The sequence below is a fragment of the Cyclopterus lumpus genome, chromosome 15 (assembly GCF_009769545.1).
Source record: "Cyclopterus lumpus isolate fCycLum1 chromosome 15, fCycLum1.pri, whole genome shotgun sequence".
Lineage (NCBI taxonomy): Eukaryota > Metazoa > Chordata > Actinopteri > Perciformes > Cyclopteridae > Cyclopterus > Cyclopterus lumpus.
Window position 1 is genome coordinate 22,965,343 of NC_046980.1, and position 23,171 is coordinate 22,988,513.

A 23,171-nucleotide genomic window follows, 5' to 3' on the forward strand; every position below is an offset into this window, starting at 1 on the left:
ATTCGCCTTCAGTTTGAAGTACATATTGTAGATTTAATAACAAAAAAATTGAAAGAATAAGGTCATTTATTGGAGTATTTAACAACAACGTTTCACAACAGAACTTCAAAATGAAGACTCGTTAACACAGAATGCGATTGACATCCGTGTGTTTCATTAAAAAGGATCGCGGCTCCCTCGCGGCTGCATTTTATTTTATTTTTTATAATTCATGCACCCCCTAAAAGAACAACTATCAGGACTCGCTGGTCCTCGTGATAATACTTATGGCGATTGGTCAGAATGCGGATGTACACACACATACATTATATACAGTATATTGTTATGATATCATAAGAAGTCACCTGCAAGTGCACAGTGGACACTTCTAAAGAGCAAATTCAGTTTTCTGTGAAACTCGTTTGATTTAAAGCCACTTCAAGGAGCTTTCATTGTGTGTTGATTCTGGCGGTCCCTGTGGACGAAGGTGGTAGTGTTTTTTAGGATCCGCCCACGAAACACGCCTGTCACTGGCAGGCTGTTTTAGCTGAACCTGCATTTTTGATCTAAACCGTTTGTTAAACATAAACTGTCCATACAGAGTATTAATGCCATGGAACTTCCTTTTATTATTATAGTTTAACACGTTTTTAAGTGTAAAATATTGTTACATTGCTGACATTTTACTAGCTCTGGTAACTTTACACCCGAGTGGCTCATGTGCATGTAGCGAGTGACACGTGTTGTTGTTAGTGTTGCTGTGTAGCGTAAATTAGCCGATGAATGGTAATAATCATCGCGGTGACCTTCTCTGGCCGATACCTGCTCCGGCATCCTCTAATGCTCGTATACTATCTAAACGACTATGTTCACAAATTACAGTTTCAAGACCGAAGCAATTAATGTAAGAATTGGAAAAAATGTAGAGTAAGGATGACTTTTCATAACTTTCATTTGATAATTGTATCGATAATGAGTTCTACAGTACATTATACAGGCACACTCATGGAAATGGATGATTGTGACTGTGCTTGACTGCATCAGTTTACTCTTTCTGTTGTCAATAAACCCAAAGTTGTGTATATAAGTTTTAAATACAGAACGCTACAGTAATACTGCACATGAGATGAAGCCGCAGCAACACACGCACACTCGGTGCTTCACAATGTTGCTCACTAGGTCATCACAAGTAAAAGATGATTGGCGCTTGGAGACGCGTGCTGCACGCTGAGTAGTAATCGGTCAAACTGTCCGCTCAGCGTTTGGGGCGATTGTGGTAAAAAGCCACCGTCCTTCAATCAGAGGGTTGGGGGTTTGATCCCCGCCTCCGTTAGTCCACTAGCCCGAGTGCAGCGTGTGAATGTTAGATGGTCCTGATGGGCTGGTCCCATCAGTGTGTGAATGTTAGATGGTCCCGATGGGCTGGTCCCATCAGTGTGTGAATGTTAGATGGTCCTGATGGGCTGGTCCCATCAGTGTGTGAATGTTAGATGGTCCCGATGGGCTGGTCCCATCAGTGTGTGAATGTTAGATGGTCCCGATGGGCTGGTCCCATCAGTGTGTGAATGTTAGATGGTCCCGATGGGCTGGTCCCATCAGTGTGTGAATGGTTGTGAATGTTAGATGGTCCTGATGGGCTGGTCCCATCAGTGTGTGAATGTTAGATGGTCCTGATGGGCTGGTCCCATCAGTGTGTGAATGTTAGATGGTCCTGATGGGCTGGTCCCATCAGCGTGTGAATGGTTGTGAATATTAGATGGTCCTGATGGGCTGGTCCCATCAGTGTGTGAATGTTAGATGGTCCTGATGGGCTGGTCCCATCAGCGTGTGAATGGTTGTGAATGTTAGATGGTCCCGATGGGCTGGTCCCATCAGTGTGTGAATGTTAGATGGTCCTGATGGGCTGGTCCCATCAGTGTGTGAATGTTAGATGGTCCTGATGGGCTGGTCCCATCAGTGTGTGAATGGTTGTGAATGTTAGATGGTCCTGATGGGCTGGTCCCATCAGTGTGTGAATGGTTGTGAATGTTAGATGGTCCTGATGGGCTGGTCCCATCAGCGTGTGAATGGTTGTGAATGTTAGATGGTCCTGATGGGCTGGTCCCATCAGTGTGTGAATGGTTGTGAATGTTAGATGGTCCTGATGGGCTGGTCCCATCAGCGTGTGAATGGTAGATGGTCCTGATGGGCTGGTCCCATCAGTGTGTGAATGGTTGTGAATGTTAGATGGTCCTGATGGGCTGGTCCCATCAGTGTGTGAATGTTAGATGGTCCTGATGGGCTGGTCCCATCAGTGTGTGAATGGTTGTGAATGTTAGATGGTCCTGATGGGCTGGTCCCATCAGTGTGTGAATGGTTGTGAATGTTAGATGGTCCTGATGGGCTGGTCCCATCAGCGTGTGAATGGTAGATGGTCCTGATGGGCTGGTCCCATCAGCGTGTGAATGGTTGTGAATGTTAGATGGTCCCGATGGGCTGGTCCCATCAGTGTGTGAATGTTAGATGGTCCTGATGGGCTGGTCCCATCAGTGTGTGAATGTTAGATGGTCCTGATGGGCTGGTCCCATCAGTGTGTGAATGTTAGATGGTCCTGATGGGCTGGTCCCATCAGTGTGTGAATGGTTGTGAATGTTAGATGGTCCTGATGGGCTGGTCCCATCAGTGTGTGAATGGTTGTGAATGTTAGATGGTCCTGATGGGCTGGTCCCATCAGCGTGTGAATGGTTGTGAATGTTAGATGGTCCTGATGGGCTGGTCCCATCAGTGTGTGAATGGTTGTGAATGTTAGATGGTCCTGATGGGCTGGTCCCATCAGCGTGTGAATGGTAGATGGTCCTGATGGGCTGGTCCCATCAGTGTGTGAATGGTTGTGAATGTTAGATGGTCCTGATGGGCTGGTCCCATCAGTGTGTGAATGTTAGATGGTCCTGATGGGCTGGTCCCATCAGTGTGTGAATGGTTGTGAATGTTAGATGGTCCTGATGGGCTGGTCCTATCAGTGTGTGAATGTTAGATGGTCCTGATGGGCTGGTCCCATCAGCGTGTGAATGGTAGATGGTCCTGATGGGCTGGTCCCATCAGTGTGTGAATGGTTGTGAATGTTAGATGGTCCTGATGGGCTGGTCCCATCAGTGTGTGAATGGTTGTGAATGTTAGATGGTCCTGATGGGCTGGTCCCATCAGTGTGTGAATGGTTGTGAATGTTAGATGGTCCTGATGGGCTGGTCCCATCAGTGTGTGAATGTTAGATGGTCCTGATGGGCTGGTCCCATCAGTGTGTGAATGTTAGATGGTCCTGATGGGCTGGTCCCATCAGCGTGTGAATGGTTGTGAATATTAGATGGTCCTGATGGGCTGGTCCCATCAGTGTGTGAATGTTAGATGGTCCTGATTGGCTGGTCCCATCAGCGTGTGAATGGTTGTGAATGTTAGATGGTCCCGATGGGCTGGTCCCATCAGTGTGTGAATGTTAGATGGTCCTGATGGGCTGGTCCCATCAGTGTGTGAATGTTAGATGGTCCTGATGGGCTCGTCCCATCAGTGTGTGAATGTTAGATGGTCCTGATGGGCTGGTCCCATCAGTGTGTGAATGGTTGTGAATGTTAGATGGTCCTGATGGGCTGGTCCCATCAGTGTGTGAATGGTTGTGAATGTTAGATGGTCCTGATGGGCTGGTCCCATCAGCGTGTGAATGGTTGTGAATGTTAGATGGTCCTGATGGGCTGGTCCCATCAGTGTGTGAATGGTTGTGAATGTTAGATGGTCCTGATGGGCTGGTCCCATCAGCGTGTGAATGGTAGATGGTCCTGATGGGCTGGTCCCATCAGTGTGTGAATGGTTGTGAATGTTAGATGGTCCTGATGGGCTGGTCCCATCAGTGTGTGAATGTTAGATGGTCCTGATGGGCTGGTCCCATCAGTGTGTGAATGGTTGTGAATGTTAGATGGTCCTGATGGGCTGGTCCCATCAGTGTGTGAATGGTTGTGAATGTTAGATGGTCCTGATGGGCTGGTCCCATCAGCGTGTGAATGGTAGATGGTCCTGATGGGCTGGTCCCATCAGCGTGTGAATGGTTGTGAATGTTAGATGGTCCCGATGGGCTGGTCCCATCAGTGTGTGAATGTTAGATGGTCCTGATGGGCTGGTCCCATCAGTGTGTGAATGTTAGATGGTCCTGATGGGCTGGTCCCATCAGTGTGTGAATGTTAGATGGTCCTGATGGGCTGGTCCCATCAGTGTGTGAATGGTTGTGAATGTTAGATGGTCCTGATGGGCTGGTCCCATCAGTGTGTGAATGGTTGTGAATGTTAGATGGTCCTGATGGGCTGGTCCCATCAGCGTGTGAATGGTTGTGAATGTTCGATGGTCCTGATGGGCTGGTCCCATCAGTGTGTGAATGGTTGTGAATGTTAGATGGTCCTGATGGGCTGGTCCCATCAGCGTGTGAATGGTAGATGGTCCTGATGGGCTGGTCCCATCAGTGTGTGAATGGTTGTGAATGTTAGATGGTCCTGATGGGCTGGTCCCATCAGTGTGTGAATGTTAGATGGTCCTGATGGGCTGGTCCCATCAGTGTGTGAATGGTTGTGAATGTTAGATGGTCCTGATGGGCTGGTCCTATCAGTGTGTGAATGTTAGATGGTCCTGATGGGCTGGTCCCATCAGCGTGTGAATGGTAGATGGTCCTGATGGGCTGGTCCCATCAGTGTGTGAATGGTTGTGAATGTTAGATGGTCCTGATGGGCTGGTCCCATCAGTGTGTGAATGGTTGTGAATGTTAGATGGTCCTGATGGGCTGGTCCCATCAGTGTGTGAATGGTTGTGAATGTTAGATGGTCCTGATGGGCTGGTCCCATCAGTGTGTGAATGTTAGATGGTCCTGATGGGCTGGTCCCATCAGCGTGTGAATGGTTGTGAATGTTAGATGGTCCTGATGGGCTGGTCCCATCAGTGTGTGAATGGTTGTGAATGTTAGATGGTCCTGATGGGCTGGTCCCATCAGTGTGTGAATGGTTGTGAATGTTAGATGGTCCTGATGGGCTGGTCCCATCAGTGTGTGAATGGTTGTGAATGTTAGATGGTCCTGATGGGCTGGTCCCATCAGCGTGTGAATGGTTGTGAATGTTAGATGGTCCTGATGGGCTGGTCCCATCAGTGTGTGAATGGTTGTGAATGTTAGATGGTCCTGATGGGCTGGTCCCATCAGTGTGTGAATGGTTGTGAATGTTAGATGGTCCTGATGGGCTGGTCCCATCAGCGTGTGAATGGTTGTGAATGTTAGATGGTCCTGATGGGCTGGTCCCATCAGTGTGTGAATGTTAGATGGTCCTGATGGGCTGGTCCCATCAGCGTGTGAATGGTAGATGGTCCTGATGGGCTGGTCCCATCAGTGTGTGAATGGTTGTGAATGTTAGATGGTCCTGATGGGCTGGTCCCATCAGTGTGTGAATGTTAGATGGTCCTGATGGGCTGGTCCCATCAGTGTGTGAATGGTTGTGAATGTTAGATGGTCCTGATGGGCTGGTCCCATCAGCGTGTGAATGGTTGTGAATGTTAGATGGTCCTGATGGGCTGGTCCCATCAGTGTGTGAATGGTTGTGAATGTTAGATGGTCCTGATGGGCTGGTCCCATCAGTGTGTGAATGGTTGTGAATGTTAGATGGTCCTGATGGGCTGGTCCCATCAGTGTGTGAATGTTAGATGGTCCTGATGGGCTGGTCCCATCAGCGTGTGAATGGTTGTGAATGTTAGATGGTCCTGATGGGCTGGTCCCATCAGTGTGTGAATGGTTGTGAATGTTAGATGGTCCTGATGGGCTGGTCCCATCAGCGTGTGAATTGTAGATGGTCCTGATGGGCTGGTCCCATCAGCGTGTGAATGGTTGTGAATGTTAGATGGTCCTGATGGGCTGGTCCCATCAGTGTGTGAATGGTTGTGAATGTTAGATGGTCCTGATGGGCTGGTCCCATCAGTGTGTGAATGGTTGTGAATGTTAGATGGTCCTGATGGGCTGGTCCCATCAGTGTGTGAATGGTTGTGAATGTTAGATGGTCCTGATGGGCTGGTCCCATCAGCGTGTGAATGGTTGTGAATGTTAGATGGTCCTGATGGGCTGGTCCCATCAGTGTGTGAATGGTTGTGAATGTTAGATGGTCCTGATGGGCTGGTCCCATCAGTGTGTGAATGGTTGTGAATGTTAGATGGTCCTGATGGGCTGGTCCCATCAGCGTGTGAATGGTTGTGAATGTTAGATGGTCCTGATGGGCTGGTCCCATCAGTGTGTGAATGTTAGATGGTCCTGATGGGCTGGTCCCATCAGCGTGTGAATGGTAGATGGTCCTGATGGGCTGGTCCCATCAGTGTGTGAATGGTTGTGAATGTTAGATGGTCCTGATGGGCTGGTCCCATCAGTGTGTGAATGTTAGATGGTCCTGATGGGCTGGTCCCATCAGCGTGTGAATGGTTGTGAATGTTAGATGGTCCTGATGGGCTGGTCCCATCAGTGTGTGAATGGTTGTGAATGTTAGATGGTCCTGATGGGCTGGTCCCATCAGCGTGTGAATTGTAGATGGTCCTGATGGGCTGGTCCCATCAGTGTGTGAATGGTTGTGAATGTTAGATGGTCCTGATGGGCTGGTCCCATCAGCGTGTGAATGTTAGATGGTCCTGATGGGCTGGTCCCATCAGCGTGTGAATGGTTGTGAATGTTAGATGGTCCTGATGGGCTGGTCCCATCAGTGTGTGAATGGTTGTGAATGTCAGATGGTGCCATCAGCGTATGAATGATGACATGTGGTGTTAAAGTGCTTTGAGTGGTCAGAAGACTAAAAAAAGAGTACAGTCCACTGACTTGAAGGACAGCAGTGTGTGTTTAAAGGTCTGTTTGGCTCTCTGAGCATTAAGAGGTTAATACAATGAAACAATTCAAAAATATTGTAACTATTACAACTGAGGTTTTGTTCAGTTCATCTTGAAACCGTTCAAGTCCACAGCTGTCATCCAAGACCTCAGGATCAGCCAACACACACACACACACACACACACACACACACACACACACACACACACACACACACACACACACACGCACCCCTCCTCATCACAGTGGTTGTTTGATGTTCCACTTAAGGTGTCTTTGTGTCTTTAATCTGCCCGAACACCCGATGAAAGACAGTTGGTTGATGAGCACACACACACACACACACACACACACACACACACACTCACACACTACAATGAGTCATGTGGCGCTTCAAGCACCAGAGAGGCCACAGGTTCACTTTCCATTCAGGACTTACAGTAGGAGTGAGCAATATCATCACGGTAAATTCAATTTTGAATCGACATTAAATCACCATTTAACTCAATTGATGGATCAAATAGTAAATCCATCTATCTATCCATCTATCCATCTATCCATCTATCCATCTATCCATCTATCCATCCATCCATCCATCCATCCATCCATCCATCCATGACTAAGCCAGCAATTAAAAAGCTCATTTCAATTTGACTAGTTTTTATGTGAACAAAAGTGAATGCATGAAGAACGAGGGCTGGCTTGTGATCACCTGACTTTGGGGACATTATATTTATATTGTTTTTTAAATAAATTTTTCAAATGCATAAAAACCCTATTTTATTTAACAAATTAAGTCAAACTACCCAATGCTTCAGTGTTGCTCTATAAAACCTTTGCCCACATGATATGAACTCTAAAGTTAGAACAATCTTTTATTTAAATGTGTGTGTGTGTGTGTCATACATTGAGACTTTTGAAAACCTATGCTGATGTGACAGACCGTCACCTTCATTTACAAAAACTAGGATTAAAAACCAAACAAAATAAATGAATATATGCTCTGTAAATGTCTTTCAATCTGGAAACTCGACGATGAGATTATGATCCGTCTCTCCAACCGAGGCTAGGGCGACATTGTTTGTCGTGTCAACATGCACGGCCAGCACATAATCAAACGGTACTCGAAGGAGCCAATCACCTTTTTGCCGTTTTCGTTCCGCACACATTGACCGGTGACACATCCACCATTCGTTTCCGCCTTGCCGGGGCCAATTAAATGTCCCGTTCTAATTCTGTTTGACAACGGCGGGCCGCGCAGCAGCAAGCAGATTAAAGACATGAGAGCTCGGTGCCACAAGCTGTTTGTTTCTAATCGCTTCTCCCACGGATCAATTCCCCTCCGAGGAAACTCGATAGGCCGGCCGCCATGTGCATGACGGCCAGAGCCGCAGCCATATTACACCTTTTCATCTGGAATGTGTTCCTCTGGTCCTGTAGGCATGGCCTCTCATTAGAGGAGGCGTGAATGTTACTCACTGCAGGGTGAACTGAACTCCATGTAAGGCCCACACCGATTGGCCATTAGCGGGTATCATTGACGTTCTTTCAGACTTTTTTGCATGTATCTAGATGCAGTAATTGACACGGTGTAAATAATAATAATAATAACACACGTTATCGATGTACTCCCACATTGTGCTGCCTTTCCAGCAGTGTTCTGCGTGAAAGGGGCTTCGGTTTGGTTGCAGACGGATTGCTATCATTTAAACTGGAAGAGGACCCGTTGAACCCTGAGTTTATTTTCCCTATGCTTGGTCCTAAAGTACCTCGATCCTTCTGGGAAACCTTGTATGCACTGAATCGGTTTGAAAAATGAAGCATTGCCAAACATGTCGGTGTCGCGCACACGTTGTCTGAGGTTTGATCTTTTTCTGATGTGCCTTGGAAGACATCAAGCCACTCGATAAATGCATCTTCTAATCTTTGAGGAGTCACTCTGAGCTCCCGTTCTCTCCATCTAGAAGGATCTGACATGACGTACGCTCGTCTGTTTTCCTTCTGCTATGTCAGTCTTATTTAGAGTGATGCTAACCACGGACTATTCTTCTGTTTGTTCTTCTCTTTAACAGAAATTATGTTATATCGGATCTTTTGAGCAGCAGCAGAGCCAAATGAAATATAATCCTTCATTTTGCTCTTCTGAGGGTTTGTGTAAGTCGGCCTCTTTGAATAGCTCCTCCCAGTTTTAAAGGGCCCACTGAATCCACATGCTAATGACGAAGACCTGTAGCCTGTCGTGTGCTACAAATCAGCGTTGAGCTGGTTTTGGTTTCACACTGATCCGGTCCATTTAAAAGCCTCCCAGCAGCTCGGTGTGCCGCATGTCGCCGTTGTTTTCGTTGCTTGTAGCGTGAAACGCAGCAATCGTCTGAGATTAGGCGACAAACTGTGCAAATGCTAAACGAGTGATAAGCAAATGTTACGTGGTCAAGCGTAACAACCCGCAGGTTTCACGGAGCAAAAGGACCCATGAGCGTCGGGGAGGAGGGAGATGGTGACGAGCTGTGATGTTCAAAGGACAGGAAGCACTGAAATGCCAACTTGATAACAGGGGAAATGGTGTTCTCAACCTATGGTCGTAGTTTACAATTTAGTTGTCATTTATTACTCCCGGATGATGTAACACTCATGACGATCATTAGTATTTTTTTTTTTTATGCTAAAGACGGCTACAAAAAAGGTCGGTGTGGGCGACCGCGCCACTGCTGCTGTCTATACAAGTGCAAATTAGGCAAAGCACCTTTTTTGTTAGCCGGCGTCTCCATGACAACTCCTTTGTCCTTTTTAATGCTTTTGAAACCGGCTTCCTATGATAAAAAGGCAACTTGACAATTCAGATTGAGCCATTTGTTATCTCACTCGTTCTTTAGATACACGTATACAACCTTCTTTAGAAGTGAGATGCAGCCGATGCTCGTGCTCGGTGGCGTCGCTGAGCCCTGGTCCAACGAAGGGCTGCTCTCCTTTAACGAGATGATACTGGCTCGAGCGCGGCTTTAATGGAGTACGACTGCACGGGAACATCCAGATGCTATCTCGACAGTCCTGCTGTGTGCCGGCTAGTTTTATTTCAAATGTTCCGATGCGCTTTTACTGTAACTCAACCAGACCGCTGTACCCACGTAGACACCTGAGCGACTGGCCATGCACCCCACCCCTCAGCCCACTCCACCCCCGTCACCACCGGGGCTGCTAATTGGATGTGGCAGGGAATTGCGGCGCACTTGCCTTGCAGCGACTCGTGCCCTATAACCATACACAAATTGATCTGACATGTGGTATTATTTTAAATTACCAAGCGGTGCAGTGACAGGGAAAAGGATTTGCCCCCCCCCCCCTCCCCCACCTCCCCCCTCCCAGACCTGCTGGAGAGCAGAGGGATGTTCAGCCAAGCAACAGGAGACGCTGCTCCGTCCGAGCTATCCGTCAAGCAGCGGTTTAACTGGAGATCAGTCGACACATAACCCTCTGATGACTTATTTCATCTGTACAAGTATAACTGTTGGTACAGACGACGGTGGTTTACTACAACTAAGACTCGGTGTGACGTGAATTACAGCTGCAAGCTAGATCACGTTCACTCGTCATTTGTAACGAGAGGGAGAATGTGGTTCACAGAAGCTCCTTTCAGGCATTCACTCCCACGGGCTGTGAAAAGCACGTCGGGTTATTTATTTTGTACATTTTTCATAATTTTAGACAACATTCTAAAAATCTTTTCAACTGAATGCTAAAGCAGGCGTGAGCTACTTACAACTTACCTGAACCAGTAAGATGAGCATGTCCTCAGGAAGAGCACATCAATGTAAACTGTTCCAGGGCGTAGTCGGGATCATTGGCAGTCCACAGCTGTAATGATGGAGAATGCATAATTGTCCCCATTTTTATTTATTTTTTGAGAGAACACAAGCGACCGGGGTGAGCTTCAAAATGAAAGCAGCAGGTGGTCCACCCTGGTGGACACGTCATGGGGATGCTGGAGAGGAGCAGAGTGGGGTGTTCTGATATCAATTTTATCTGAACAAAACTTTAGTGTTATAGCTCATCAGATGAAGTAATGCATTGACAGTGGGTCAAGGATTCAAGACTCTGGACGGAGGCGTTGTGTTTGAGGGTCCATTCTCGAGATCCCGTGGAACCTGGGATACAAGGATGAACCCATTTAGATTTTGGTGGTCAAAGGTCACAACACGTTTTTTAAAACACGTTTGTTGACAATTATTATGACAAGTTCACACAAATGTTTAGCAGGATAAAATGAAGTAATGGCATTTTAAACAAACATGGATGTAAACTACAACATGATTGTACATGTACTTCTAGTTTTTCTCTGGTTAACAGGTAACATCTAGTCATCTAGTGATTGCTATGGAATTATGTACAAAAGCATTTATGTTCTCTAGAAAATTGAAATGATGTTCAGAGACATTTATTGTCTCCAAAGAGTAAATCCTACTGACTTTGTTGATGCCCTGACCTTCTCTAGCTCTACCATGAGGGTTACTGTTTAGAGTTAAATGTCTCCACAGCTACTGGATGGATTGTCATGCAGGTTGTTTCCCTCATAATTATTTGTAATAACTGGAGTGATCCTGTGACTTTTCATCAGCACCTCTGAGCTAAGTAAGCCTCAACGTATTGCTTTAGACCAGGGTCTCCAGGTCTGAACAGTGAAGTCAATGCGGAAGTGCCTTAAGCCTACATTCTCTCTCCTGACCACCAGGGGGCGACTCCTCTGGTTGTATAGAAGTCTATGCTTCATGTGTTAAAGCTGCATTCTCTCTCCTGACCACCAGGGGGCGACTCCTCTGGTTGTATAGAAGTCTATGCTTCATGTGTTAAAGCTGCCTTCTCTCTCCTGACCACCAGGGGGCGACTCCTCTGGTTGTATAGAAGTCTATACTTCATGTGTTAAAGCTGCATTCTCTCTCCTGACCACCAGGGGGCGACTCCTCTGGTTGTATGGAAGTCTATGCTTCATGTGTTAAAGCTGCATTCTCTCTCCTGACCACCAGGGGGCGACTCCTCTGGTTGTATAGAAGTCTATGCTTCATGTGTTAAAGCTGCCTTCTCTCTCCTGACCACCAGGGGGCGACTCCTCTGGTTGTATAGAAGTCTATGCTTCATGTGTTAAAGCTGCATTCTCTCTCCTGACCACCAGGGGGCGACTCCTCTGGTTGTATAGAAGTCTATGCTTCATGTGTTAAAGCTGCATTCTCTCTCCTGACCACCAGGGGGCGACTCCTCTGGTTGTATAGAAGTCTATGCTTCATGTGTTAAAGCTGCATTCTCTCTCCTGACCACCAGGGGGCGACTCCTCTGGTTGTATAGAAGTCTATGCTTCATGTGTTAAAGCTGCCTTCTCTCTCCTGACCACCAGGGGGCGACTCCTCTGGTTGTATAGAAGTCTATGCTTCATGTGTTAAAGCTGCATTCTCTCTCCTGACCACCAGGGGGCGACTCCTCTGGTTGTATAGAAGTCTATGCTTCATGTGTTAAAGCTGCATTCTCTCTCCTGACCACCAGGGGGTGACTCCTCTGGTTGTATAGAAGTCTATATAAATGACTCTACTTCTCTTGATGTATTCCCTCAGTAAACATTGTAAACATGAGTTTTTGGTCTCAATCTCTAGTTTCAAGTCTTCTTCAATACTAGTAAATAAGTGAGAATGTAACTCTGTTCATTTCATCCACATCTCTCACACTTCTGTCCATTCTGACAGAAGGATCCTCTGTTGCTCTCCCTGAGGTTTCTTCCTTTCTTTCTCCATGTTAAAGGGTTGTTAGGGGAGTTTGTCCTGTACCAATGTAAAATACAATACAGATTGTGAAGCCCCCTGAGGTCAAATTTGTGATTTTGGGCTATACAAAATACATTGGATTAAATTAAATGATGGTCCATTCATAGTCAAATGAAGCAGGGTATGCTTTAGGCCAGGGCTACCTTGTAATTGACAGATCTCCGATGTGTTTATGATTAAATTATTTACTAGAGCTTTGTGTTAAAATAATTGTCCATGTTTTCCTTTTCCAACTCTAACTTTTTCAGTGTGTTTTCAGTTCATCAACATTGACTATAACCTGATTCTGATCGCCTAAAACGTCTTATTCAGTGTTCCGTTGTATTTAGCTCCGCCTTCTTGTGTCACTTCTGGTTGCAAAAAGCCAAGATGGCGGCGGCCTAAAGGACGAACTTGATGCTTCAAAACAGCTAGCCTACGTCCTCTTCTCGGACGCAGTCTCTGCTGTAGACTCTCTGGTTTGTTAGCAGCCGTTCACGAGCATTCAATGTGTATTAATCCACATTTGTGAGTATTTGGGGCGGCAGGACTTTGTATGTGGGATTGAGTCCAATTAAATGACACTGCATGTGTTCATGGTAATTAAGGAACGTGTCACTGAGTGCAACAGTGTGGCTCACTGTTTGTGGAGTAATGGAGCTATAGGAAGAAGATGTATCAGGCTTTGATACATGGTTTTATTGCAATGAGTGTTTTATTCAGGGATCAAAAGAAGACTTGTCTGTGTTTCGGTCCCCGAGGTAGAAAAGGGAACTTTAAAGCAGTGATAGCTGCCATTTGAACATATTAACCTTTCATTTGTTCTCTGTGGCCGTGGAGATAAAAGGGAGACTGGATTTGCTGAAATAGATAGTGAATTACGCCATTTACATCTGCAACCAGTTCAGGGTTGCTCCGCTCTTTGTTCGTCTTTTCTGCTCGGAGACAAGGAACCGAGAGCGGCTCGTTGTCCTCGTCGATGTTAACGAGGTTAGTGCAGTCGCTGCTGCTGAGCCCCGAGAGCAGAGTCCTATCTTACTGTTCCTCCACCAAACAAAATCAACACTGTAAGCAAGAGTTGTGATGGGGGAATTATGAAATTAACTCACTTGATTTGCACTTTGATTTGAGATCAAATATTATGTTCTTTCTTTTTTTTTTTTTTTTAAAGAAACTTAATTTCAGATAAATACATGTGAGAATATACTTCTCACCCCACAAGGTGTAACATAGACAAATGATGTCTGGTTCAAGACCCCAAATAAACGTAATGGTTTACAAATATATGCTACTCCGCGTTCCAGCTGGCTAGCTTCCAGCTGTTCAGAGTCCTGTTCAGGTCCTTTATCAACTGCAACGTTCACTTCATTCATTCTGGTCGGTGTGTACATGCAGGGCAACGTGCAGGAGGCACAGCGGACACTCGCCGACCAGGTACCGTGAGTGGAGCGGACCTACCCGGACCTCTTAGTTATTGTCCTTGGTGACTTCAACAAGAGAAACCTCAGTCATGAACTTCCTAAATACATGCTCAACCAGAGAGGAGAACATTCTGGATGACTGTTGCACCACAATACGTGGGGCCTATCACGCCGTCCCTCGTGCTGCTCTGGGACCCTCTGACCACGTGGTGGTCCATCTGATTCCTGCCTACAGGCAGAAAGGTGGACCAGTGACGCTCTGGAAGATCTTCTGACCCTCATGGTCAGAGCCCAGGTCCCCCACAGACCCTCATGGTCAGAGCCCGGGTCCCCCACTGACCCTCATGAACAGAGCCCGGGTCCCCCACTGACTGACTCTGGGACTATTTCCTACCCGGTCACTCCCCTGCACATCCCTTAATAATTCACTTTAAACTTGCATTACACTGTTTAAAGTACTGTCACCTGTTAGTCGGTCCACTTTATTTTAGATTGTCTATCCCTCTGTAGCAGTCCTGTAAATAAAGTCCCCAAAATGAGTCCTCCTTTTCCCATTGGAAGAAGACTTTTTGGCATAGAAAATGTTTTTAATATTTAGGTAAGGAACTGTTTTCTTATGCGATGTCATGTTCTGTTTTAAAGTTCATTGGCTCTCTCTGGACTTTTAAAACTATTATCCTGTGTTGCTTGCCATGATTTCACCATTATACATGCTATTTATACCGGTGGGAATGATGGGGTGCACCAGTAAGTCAGGTAGACCCTATGCTGAGTCCCTCCTGCTTGGGTCCCGGTCTGGCCCAGGACCCTTTGCTGCATGCCATCCCCTCTCTCCGGCCTTTCCTGTCTGGTTCTCACAATCACAGAAAGCCGATTTGCCCAAACAAATAGTTTAAAGTAATAATAGGAATGCATATAAACCTAAGAGGGAGTGTTCTAGTGCTTTTTAGGTAAACCTCTAGCTTCATCTCTTTGGATCCAGTGGTGCTGCTGGAGGTCTGTGTGCACTGACATATAATTAGGTACACAAGAGTGTCTGACTGTGCACATATTGGTGGTGTAAGTGTGCGTAAAAGGGAGATTGACACTATTTGCACTTCAGAAGAATGGACTCGTAAGCTCACCTTTGTAAATCTATTATAGGCACAATGGCCACATGGTGGTGCAGCTGTATACACACGACGACAGCACTGCTCCAATTATAGTCGGCGTATTCATCACCTGCATTCCTTACAGCAGTTCTTACTCAACAGGCCAACTGTCACTCCCCTTAAAGTCTGCATCTTGAATAGCCGATCAGAAGTTGACTGGTGGATAAATAACTAGAACAACCAGCCACTCTGGTTGGTGTGGCTTGGGACATGAGACGGATACAATGATCTATTTCTACTGTATGACCCTCCGTGCTTTTCAAAGTAGATGTCCAAGATGGACCATTTTTATATCCACAGCACCAACTTGACAATATGGCAACAATTATATTTCACCAGAACTATTTCCAGTATTTAGTGATTAACTCGATAAAGCAAATCATTTACAATAGTCAAGAATTACAGGTCCAAATTGGCTCATAGCGTTTGACAGACAGCCAAAACACTTATTTTATTCAGAATGTGTGTACGGACAAAAACAGACCATCAATCCAGTAGACCTTTGTTGTCATCTCATTGTGGACCAAAATCTCTAAGCAATATTTCCAGCACCGTGTTGAATCTATGCCACAAAGTGTGCAGACTGTTCTAAGGGTAGGTCACCCTATCAAGAAAGGGTGACCTAATCCAGTTGGATATGAGTGTATGTAAACCATGTGTGTTGTTTTAAAAACACATGTATGAATATATGCATGTAGGATTGTCTGCTTCACAGGATTGACCATCCTGTGAGACCGACTGCATTGATAGTTGCATATTGTGGATTAATGTGCTATTGCACTTTCAATACCCTGCTCAATGTGAGTCGCCTCCCGTTGGTGCACACGACCCCCAAAGCAACCTGTTGCCTCTACAATGTTGTTATCGTCTTCGTGGAAGAGCTGTAACATGGCCAGATCTGATTACACACACACACACACACACACACACACACACACACACACACACACACACACACACACACACACACACACACACACACACAGAGAAGGGTTCACGAGTTCTGAAAACCTCCGAGAACGTACAAAGCTTCTCAAATGATCAATACTGTGGAGTCATTGAGTAGCAATAACTACTCATATAAACAGATGTGTTGTTAAGTGTCTTGTACATATTGGTCATATTCACCAATTCTCTCATATTTTAAATGTACTAAGTAGTCCAGTGCTGTCCGCCGCATGTTGATTCAAGTGTGACGTTGAGGATAAGAATAAAAAAACATTATTTTTAATCAAAACATAATCTCATGTTTCATATGGTATTATGAGCACAAAACAACAACACCCAAGAACAAGTATTTGTTTGAGGAGATTACAATAGATTACTCTTTCTTTGTGTTCTTTGTGTGTTTCTTTGCACCATTCATCCACCAGTAGGCGGGGTTTCATAGTCCCAAGGCATAATTGTATAGTCACAGGGTTTATTTGTTATGATTTCTCATAATTTGTTTTAAATCTGGTAATTTTAACATGAAAGCATTGTTTGGTCAAATGTTATTTTTTCTCCCTGCACATCATTGGTAATACAAAGGTGTAGATGAAGCATAGTTTTAGCCAGGTTGATATTTATTCAACCGATGTGTTTATGATGAAATTATTTACTAGAGCTTTGTGTTAAAATACTTGGAGTGAAGTTCAAGGCACAATGTTTCCCTCCTAGTAATAGTGGAATTAAAGTTACATCACATTGAAACTCAAGTAAAGTACAGGTCCAAATTGTAGTGAATGGAGTACTTTAGTAGCATAAATGTACTACCACTGGAAAGTGTACACGATACTTAACAACGCAGCAGGTTTTTAGAGGGTCCGAGGTCCGCCTCATTACATTTACATTACATTACATGTCATTTAGCTGACGCTTTTATCCAAAGCGACTTACAATCATGTTGCATTCATACACCGTAGACACAGCTACAGGGAACAATGCAGGGTTAAGTGTCTTGCTCAAGGACACATCGACTAGGGCGGGGATTGAACCGCAAACCCCCTGATTGAAAGACGGGCATGCTAACCACTGACCCACAGTCGCCCTACTCCCATGGTCCGACACTGAGACTAGATGGTACTAGATGGTGAACTTGCACCCCCTCCCACATCCCCTGTGCCAGCTTGTGTAGATTATCTGCTCATTCATGGCCTGTCCTAACTCAATCACTGCCTTCCACCAGAACCACCACACATGACAGCAGGGGAAATTACAGTCATTCATCTCCGTCTACCCACATCACGTCGGCCCTCCTTTTCTGTCTTCTAAACGAGGACACCTGTACCATCTTCATCCGCCTCCTCCTCCTCTAGCTTTGTCTCTGTACCAGGAAACATCCTACCATATATGTGTCTCTGGTATGTGTCATGGGTTTCCGTACCCTCCTGTAAAGGTGCCGTCATTCGATAGAGGACCTGTCGGACGTGAAACGGGTCACCTCCGCCTCGCAACAGGTGTGTTGTGGGGTATGTGACTGGGACTGTGTGCGCTGGCTGTTATTAAGGCAGCCCGGAGTGGGGATTTAATTGCAGCTCTCTCTTCTGCCACAGAATTGCTGCTTTCAGTTTCAGTCAAAATGCTGGAGGCAGATGTCAGTGCCATCAGTGTGAGACTGTGTGTACAGTCAGGGCCATAAGCATTTGGACTGTGACACATTTTTTCTCTATTTTTGCCTATTTACATGACTGCAATGGATTTTAAATAAAGCAGTCAATATGTGGTTGAAGTGTAGACTTCAAATACTATATGAATATAGTGAGAAATCCTTTGCAGTCAATGATTCCCTGAAGTCTTCCACCCATAGTCTTCACCAAACGTAGAGTTTCCTCTCTTGAGATGCTTTGCAGGCCTTCACTGCAGCCTCCTTCAGGTGCTGCTTGTTTGTGGGTCTTTCTGCCTTCACCTTTATCTGAAGTAAGCGAAAAGCACCATCACTTGGTCTGAGATCAGGTGACTGACTTGGCCTTAAGAAGCTCTTCACCGTATGTTATGGGTCGTTATCCATCTGTACTGAGAAGTGCCGTCCGTTTTGCAGCATTTGGCTGAATGTGAGTATAGCACACCTCACAACTAATGCTGCTACTTCTATGAGCTGTGACATCATCATCAATGAACACCAGTGGCCCAGTTCCATTGGCAGCCATACGAGCCCATGGCATAGCACCGCCTCCACCATGTTAACCAGAGGATGGGGTTTGCTTCGGGTCAGGAGCCGTTCCTTTCCTTCTCTACACTTTTCTCTTCCCATCATTCTGGTCCAACTTAATCTTGGTTTCATCTTCTAAAAGAACCTTCATCTAAAACTGGTTAGGCTCATATACATGTTTTCTGGCAGACTCTGTCCTTCCTGTTCCCAGTGGTTTGCACCTTGTTGTAAACCTTCTGTATTTAGCTTCATGAAGGCATCGATTGTAGACTATGACAAAGACACGCCTCCTCCTCCTGCAGAGTATTCTTGACCTCAGTATTTACAGTATGTTCTGAAGGCGTGGGTCTTCACCAAGGAAATAATTCTGTTGGTGAGCTTGCCAGTACATTCCTTATTTTTAGGAATGTACCAAACTGTTGATTTGGTCAATCCTGATGTTTCTGCTATATCTGCCTGATAGGTTTGTGTAGTCGTCAGCCTTTTAATGGCCTCCTTCACTCGCAGTGACACCTCTTTGGTCCTCTGGAGCAGCTACCGAATGCAAGTTCAACACCTTGAATCATCTCCAGTCCTTTTTATCTGCTTAAATTGTCATGAAATAACGAGGGAACAGCCTAACCTGGCCATTAAACCATTTGTAAGACAATTGTCCAATTACTTTTACACCTCTGAAAATGTGGGGGGCCGTGTACATGCTGTGTACAGCACTTTAGGTGGTCGGAAGAGCACTATACAAATGTACCATTCAACCAATCTCCTCCAGTTCTTAATATCTATAACAAACCATAAATATGAATAGATGGAAGTTACAAACATTCGGTTAAATGAGTGCTGCTTTGTACTCAAAAGGAGTGTTGACCACCTCCTGGTAATATAATAATAATAATAATTGTTCATGTTCCTGCACACCACAGTGTTATCATTACATCAAGTGGGTAAGTTATGAATGTGGCCTATGACCTCTGAATCAATGCCATTCTTCATTGTAACTTTTCTTTTGTTGCATGCATCAGACGGAGGTCATCAAGGGGCCGTGTGGCAGCGTCGGGATGACGTTCAGGCACGTTCCTGCCAGCGAGGGCGACGCGGTGCATGTCAGCATTGAGACGGTGACGCCCAACTTTCCTGCGGCCTTGGCAGACCTGCAGAGGGGGGATCGTCTCATCGACATAGGAGGTTTGATCATTGTTATTCAGCAGAACACTTTTCAACAAATCTCAGGTCTTCACACGACTAATGGGAAAACTTTTTTTCCTTGTTCTTGAACATTTGACAGGTGTCAAAGTAACATCCTCGGTTCAAGTGCCCAAACTGTTGAAGCAGGCTGGAGACAGGGTGGTGATACTTTATGAGAGACCTGTTCGTCACCAGACTACCTCTTCTTTTGGAAGTCTCGGGACTCTTCAGGAGGGGTTTGGGCAGCTGGAGGAAACTGGTTTTATTTCACAGCCAGGGGGTTTTGAGGAAGACCCAGCCCCTATCACCACCCTTTCTGACATATCCGACCACAAAGACATGGACTCTGAGTTTGAAGAGTTGATTGTAGACTCCAAACTTAGCCAGAGTGGTGGCCCTAACAGCAGCACCACAAATACCAGTGACACGAAGGAGGATTCCTTACTTACTGTAAACCAAAGCCCCAAAAGGACTGTGGCCAACCTGGCCTCTAAGCCCCTTGGTACCATATCACCTATCCTTAGCCGCAAGTTGAACCTGGTGGGTCTCCAGTCACCACTAAAGCCCCAGCCCAAAGAATCACCAAAGCCCTCACCACATAAAACCCATAGTGATCCAATGGAGGGTCTGCAACGCCCCACTGTCCCTCCCCCACCTCCTCCTTCTCGCCCCCCAGTACCACCGAGACCTCAGATAAGGTTGACATCAGCCTCCTCAGAAACCAGTCTTTTGGAAGGCATTGATTCTTTTACAACGACTAATGTCACAGTTGTTCCTACCACGACAAACACCATCAGCACTACTGAGAAATCTCTCACTGGAGCCAATGAAGATAAGATCGGCACTGAGAAGATATGCGTCAAACAGGCTGAGGCAAAGCAGTCCACTAGGCCTGCAGAGTCCAGTGATGAGCTGCCAGTCCATTCCACTGTGACCAGCAGCAACAAAGCTGATCAAGCAAAGGACAAAACATCAGAGAGCTCCTGCAGAATGCAGGAAAGTCTAGAGGACCGTTCCCTCTGGGAATCCCCAGAAACCATGTTTCGTAACCAGACGGCATGCTGGCCCAAGGCCTCTGTCCTGTTTGAGGTGGAGGGCAACCATAAGTACCTTAATGTAGCTCTGTGGTGCAAAGATCCCTTTAAGCTAGGCAGTTTGTTGTGCCTGGGTCATGTCAGCCTCCAGCTGGAGCATATAGCCCTGGAATGCATGGCCACATCTTCAGCTGAGTACCAGAGCACCTTTAGGTTGGGGCCTCCAGAGCCCAGAGCTAATGTCAGTCGCACTGCGCTACGCAGCCTTAGCAGCCACAAGGGCTTCAATGAGAAGCTGTGTTATGGAGATGTTACTCTGAACTTCTGTTACGTAGCTGAGGGAGACTTTGAGTGTTCAGGAGGGCTGGCAGAAAGGGAGCGACAGGGGAGTCTCCATGATGAGGACCTAAGGGAGAGGGAGCATATCCCCACTGCACAGCGTGATGACTTAGCCTACAGCTCCATGCAGTTGGTGGAGCTTCGTCACAACTTCCAGGACACCCAGTTCCAGAACCCCACGTGGTGTGAATACTGCAAGAAGAAAGTTTGGACCAAGGCAGCCTCTCAGTGTATGGCCTGCGCCTACGTTTGCCACAAGAAATGCCAGGACAAGTGTCTCGCTGAAAATCCCTTCTGTGTGGCGGCGACTGAACGTCGTGGAGCTGACCCTGAGGCCAAATCCACCATCAACCGGGCCACCACTGGCCTCACGCGTCACATTATCAACACCAGCTCCCGCCTGCTTAACCTCCGCCAGGTGCCCAAGACTCGGCTGGTTGAGCAGGTGGCTGATGTGGTGCCTGGAGCGGTGGAGCCCTCACCCAAGCAAACACCCAACACTTCAGACAATGAGAGCAGCGATACCGAGACCTACACGAGTGGCGCCAGCCCCTCAAAGCATCATGGCGGCAGTGGTGGCAGTAGTAAACTTGTACGGAAGGAAGGTGGGTTGGATGACAGTGTGTTCATTGCTGTGAAGGAGATAGGCCGCGACCTGTACCGGGGGCTGCCCACAGACGAGCGCTCTCAGAAGCTGGAGTTGATGCTGGACAAGCTACAGCAGGAAATTGACCAGGAGCTGGAGCACAATAACGCCCTGCTGCTGGAGGAGAGGGAGGCCACAGATGTCCGGCGCAAGGCCCTAATTAGTACTGCCCTGGCCAAGTCTGGGGAGAGACTCCAGGCCCTCACCCTGCTGATGATCCACTACCGAGCGGGCATCGAGGACCTGGAGTCGGTGGAGAGCACCTCTCCTTCAGAGCAGCAAGGCTTCAAAGGCAAAGGAGAAGGCTTGGAGGAAGAGGCCCTGATGGGGACAGAGGTCTATGACAGTGACATATGCAGCCCTGCGGAGGTGCAACTGCTGGATGACATTACGGAGGAGCAGATCTGTGTGGAGGCGCTCCACTAAACACGACTAGAAGGGAGAACGAAGAGGAACGTGTGCTTTGGGCTCGCGCCTCCCAAGGAAATTATGTTTGTTTAAGGAGATTAGGGAATTTCAGCAGTCCATTTGAAATATTGCATATGTTGGGGTCGGATGTTTTGATTCACACGTTTTTTTGGGGGTGTTTTTTCACGTGAAGAAACGGGCTGGGCAAAGGACTTTCCTCCCTAAGGTTTCATGTTATTGATGTTTTGATTTGCACAATATGATGGCGTTTCCATGCACTTGGTTTTTTTAAGGGAAGCTTGCGAGCTGCACTAGTATCTGCCCTCAGTCGTGCTGCATGCGTATCCTCCAGTTTTGTTAATCTGCGGCTTCAAAATGTCTTTTTTAAGCAATTGATTCACTTTCTTGTCTCTAACTGCTTTGTCATAATGTACACATGTCTGTCATCTTAACTTTGGGGAAGGAAATGAATTGTTTGATATTTCCTGTGAGCGACACGCCTATATGAAGGTGACATATTTGAGTCGATAACCGTGAGGATACTACCAGGGAAAAGCAGGTTCAGACCTCCAGATGAACGTGTCATTAAGTTTTATTAAGCAAGCTGTTTGTTATACATATCTTTCTTTGTTTTAAGCGTTTTTTTTAAAATACAGTAATATATTTGGATTCTCCCTGCTCACTAACCTCTTTTGGATTTCAGCAGCTGCATACTCATTAGTGGAGTCTTTTTTTAATATATAGTTTGGTGTATTGGTAAGGCCAAACATGTTTTACATGTTAGCCATATTTTTTCTTTTCCCGAGGTGGTAATTGTCCTGCGTTATAATTAATCAATTTCTTAAGCAGTTCTTTTATTATGTCTAGTTAAGTCACATTTTTGTTCAGAACACCAACTTCTAAAACTCAACTATGGCACATTGGTAACTTTCATTGTGAGAAATACATATTTGATACTTAATTGACTTTTTGGATTAATTTCTGAATGAATGTTACCCAGGAGCTCTCATGACAACATTTATTGAATTGGTTTAGTGTGTGTGTGTGTGTGTGTGTGTGTGTGTGTGTGTGTGTGAAGATAATGTTCATGCTTCAAGAAGCTATGATGTAATTTAGTGCAGATTATTTGCCTTCATGAGTTGTTTTCATGCCCAAATGAATGTATGCTCCGCCCTTTCTGTGTGTTGTGTGTGTGTACAGTTGTTGGGCAATGCCTTCCCCGTTCCCTCGCTGAACATCAAG

At 46.1% G+C, this 23,171-nt stretch overlaps 1 protein-coding gene across 1 annotated transcript in view; it reads left to right on the forward strand.

The window, feature by feature from the left end:
* The window catches only part of pdzd8 (PDZ domain containing 8), a 41,833-nt gene extending 18,943 nt beyond the window's left edge, over window positions 1–22,890 (forward strand). Inside the window, exons 4-5 of the mRNA XM_034551395.1 lie at window positions 19,340–19,502; window positions 19,603–22,890. Coding sequence (XP_034407286.1) covers window positions 19,340–19,502; window positions 19,603–21,947 — 2,508 coding nt within the window. The 3' untranslated portion in view covers window positions 21,948–22,890. The remainder of the gene's footprint in view (window positions 1–19,339; window positions 19,503–19,602) is intronic.
* Window positions 22,891–23,171: the final 281 nt, after the last annotated feature.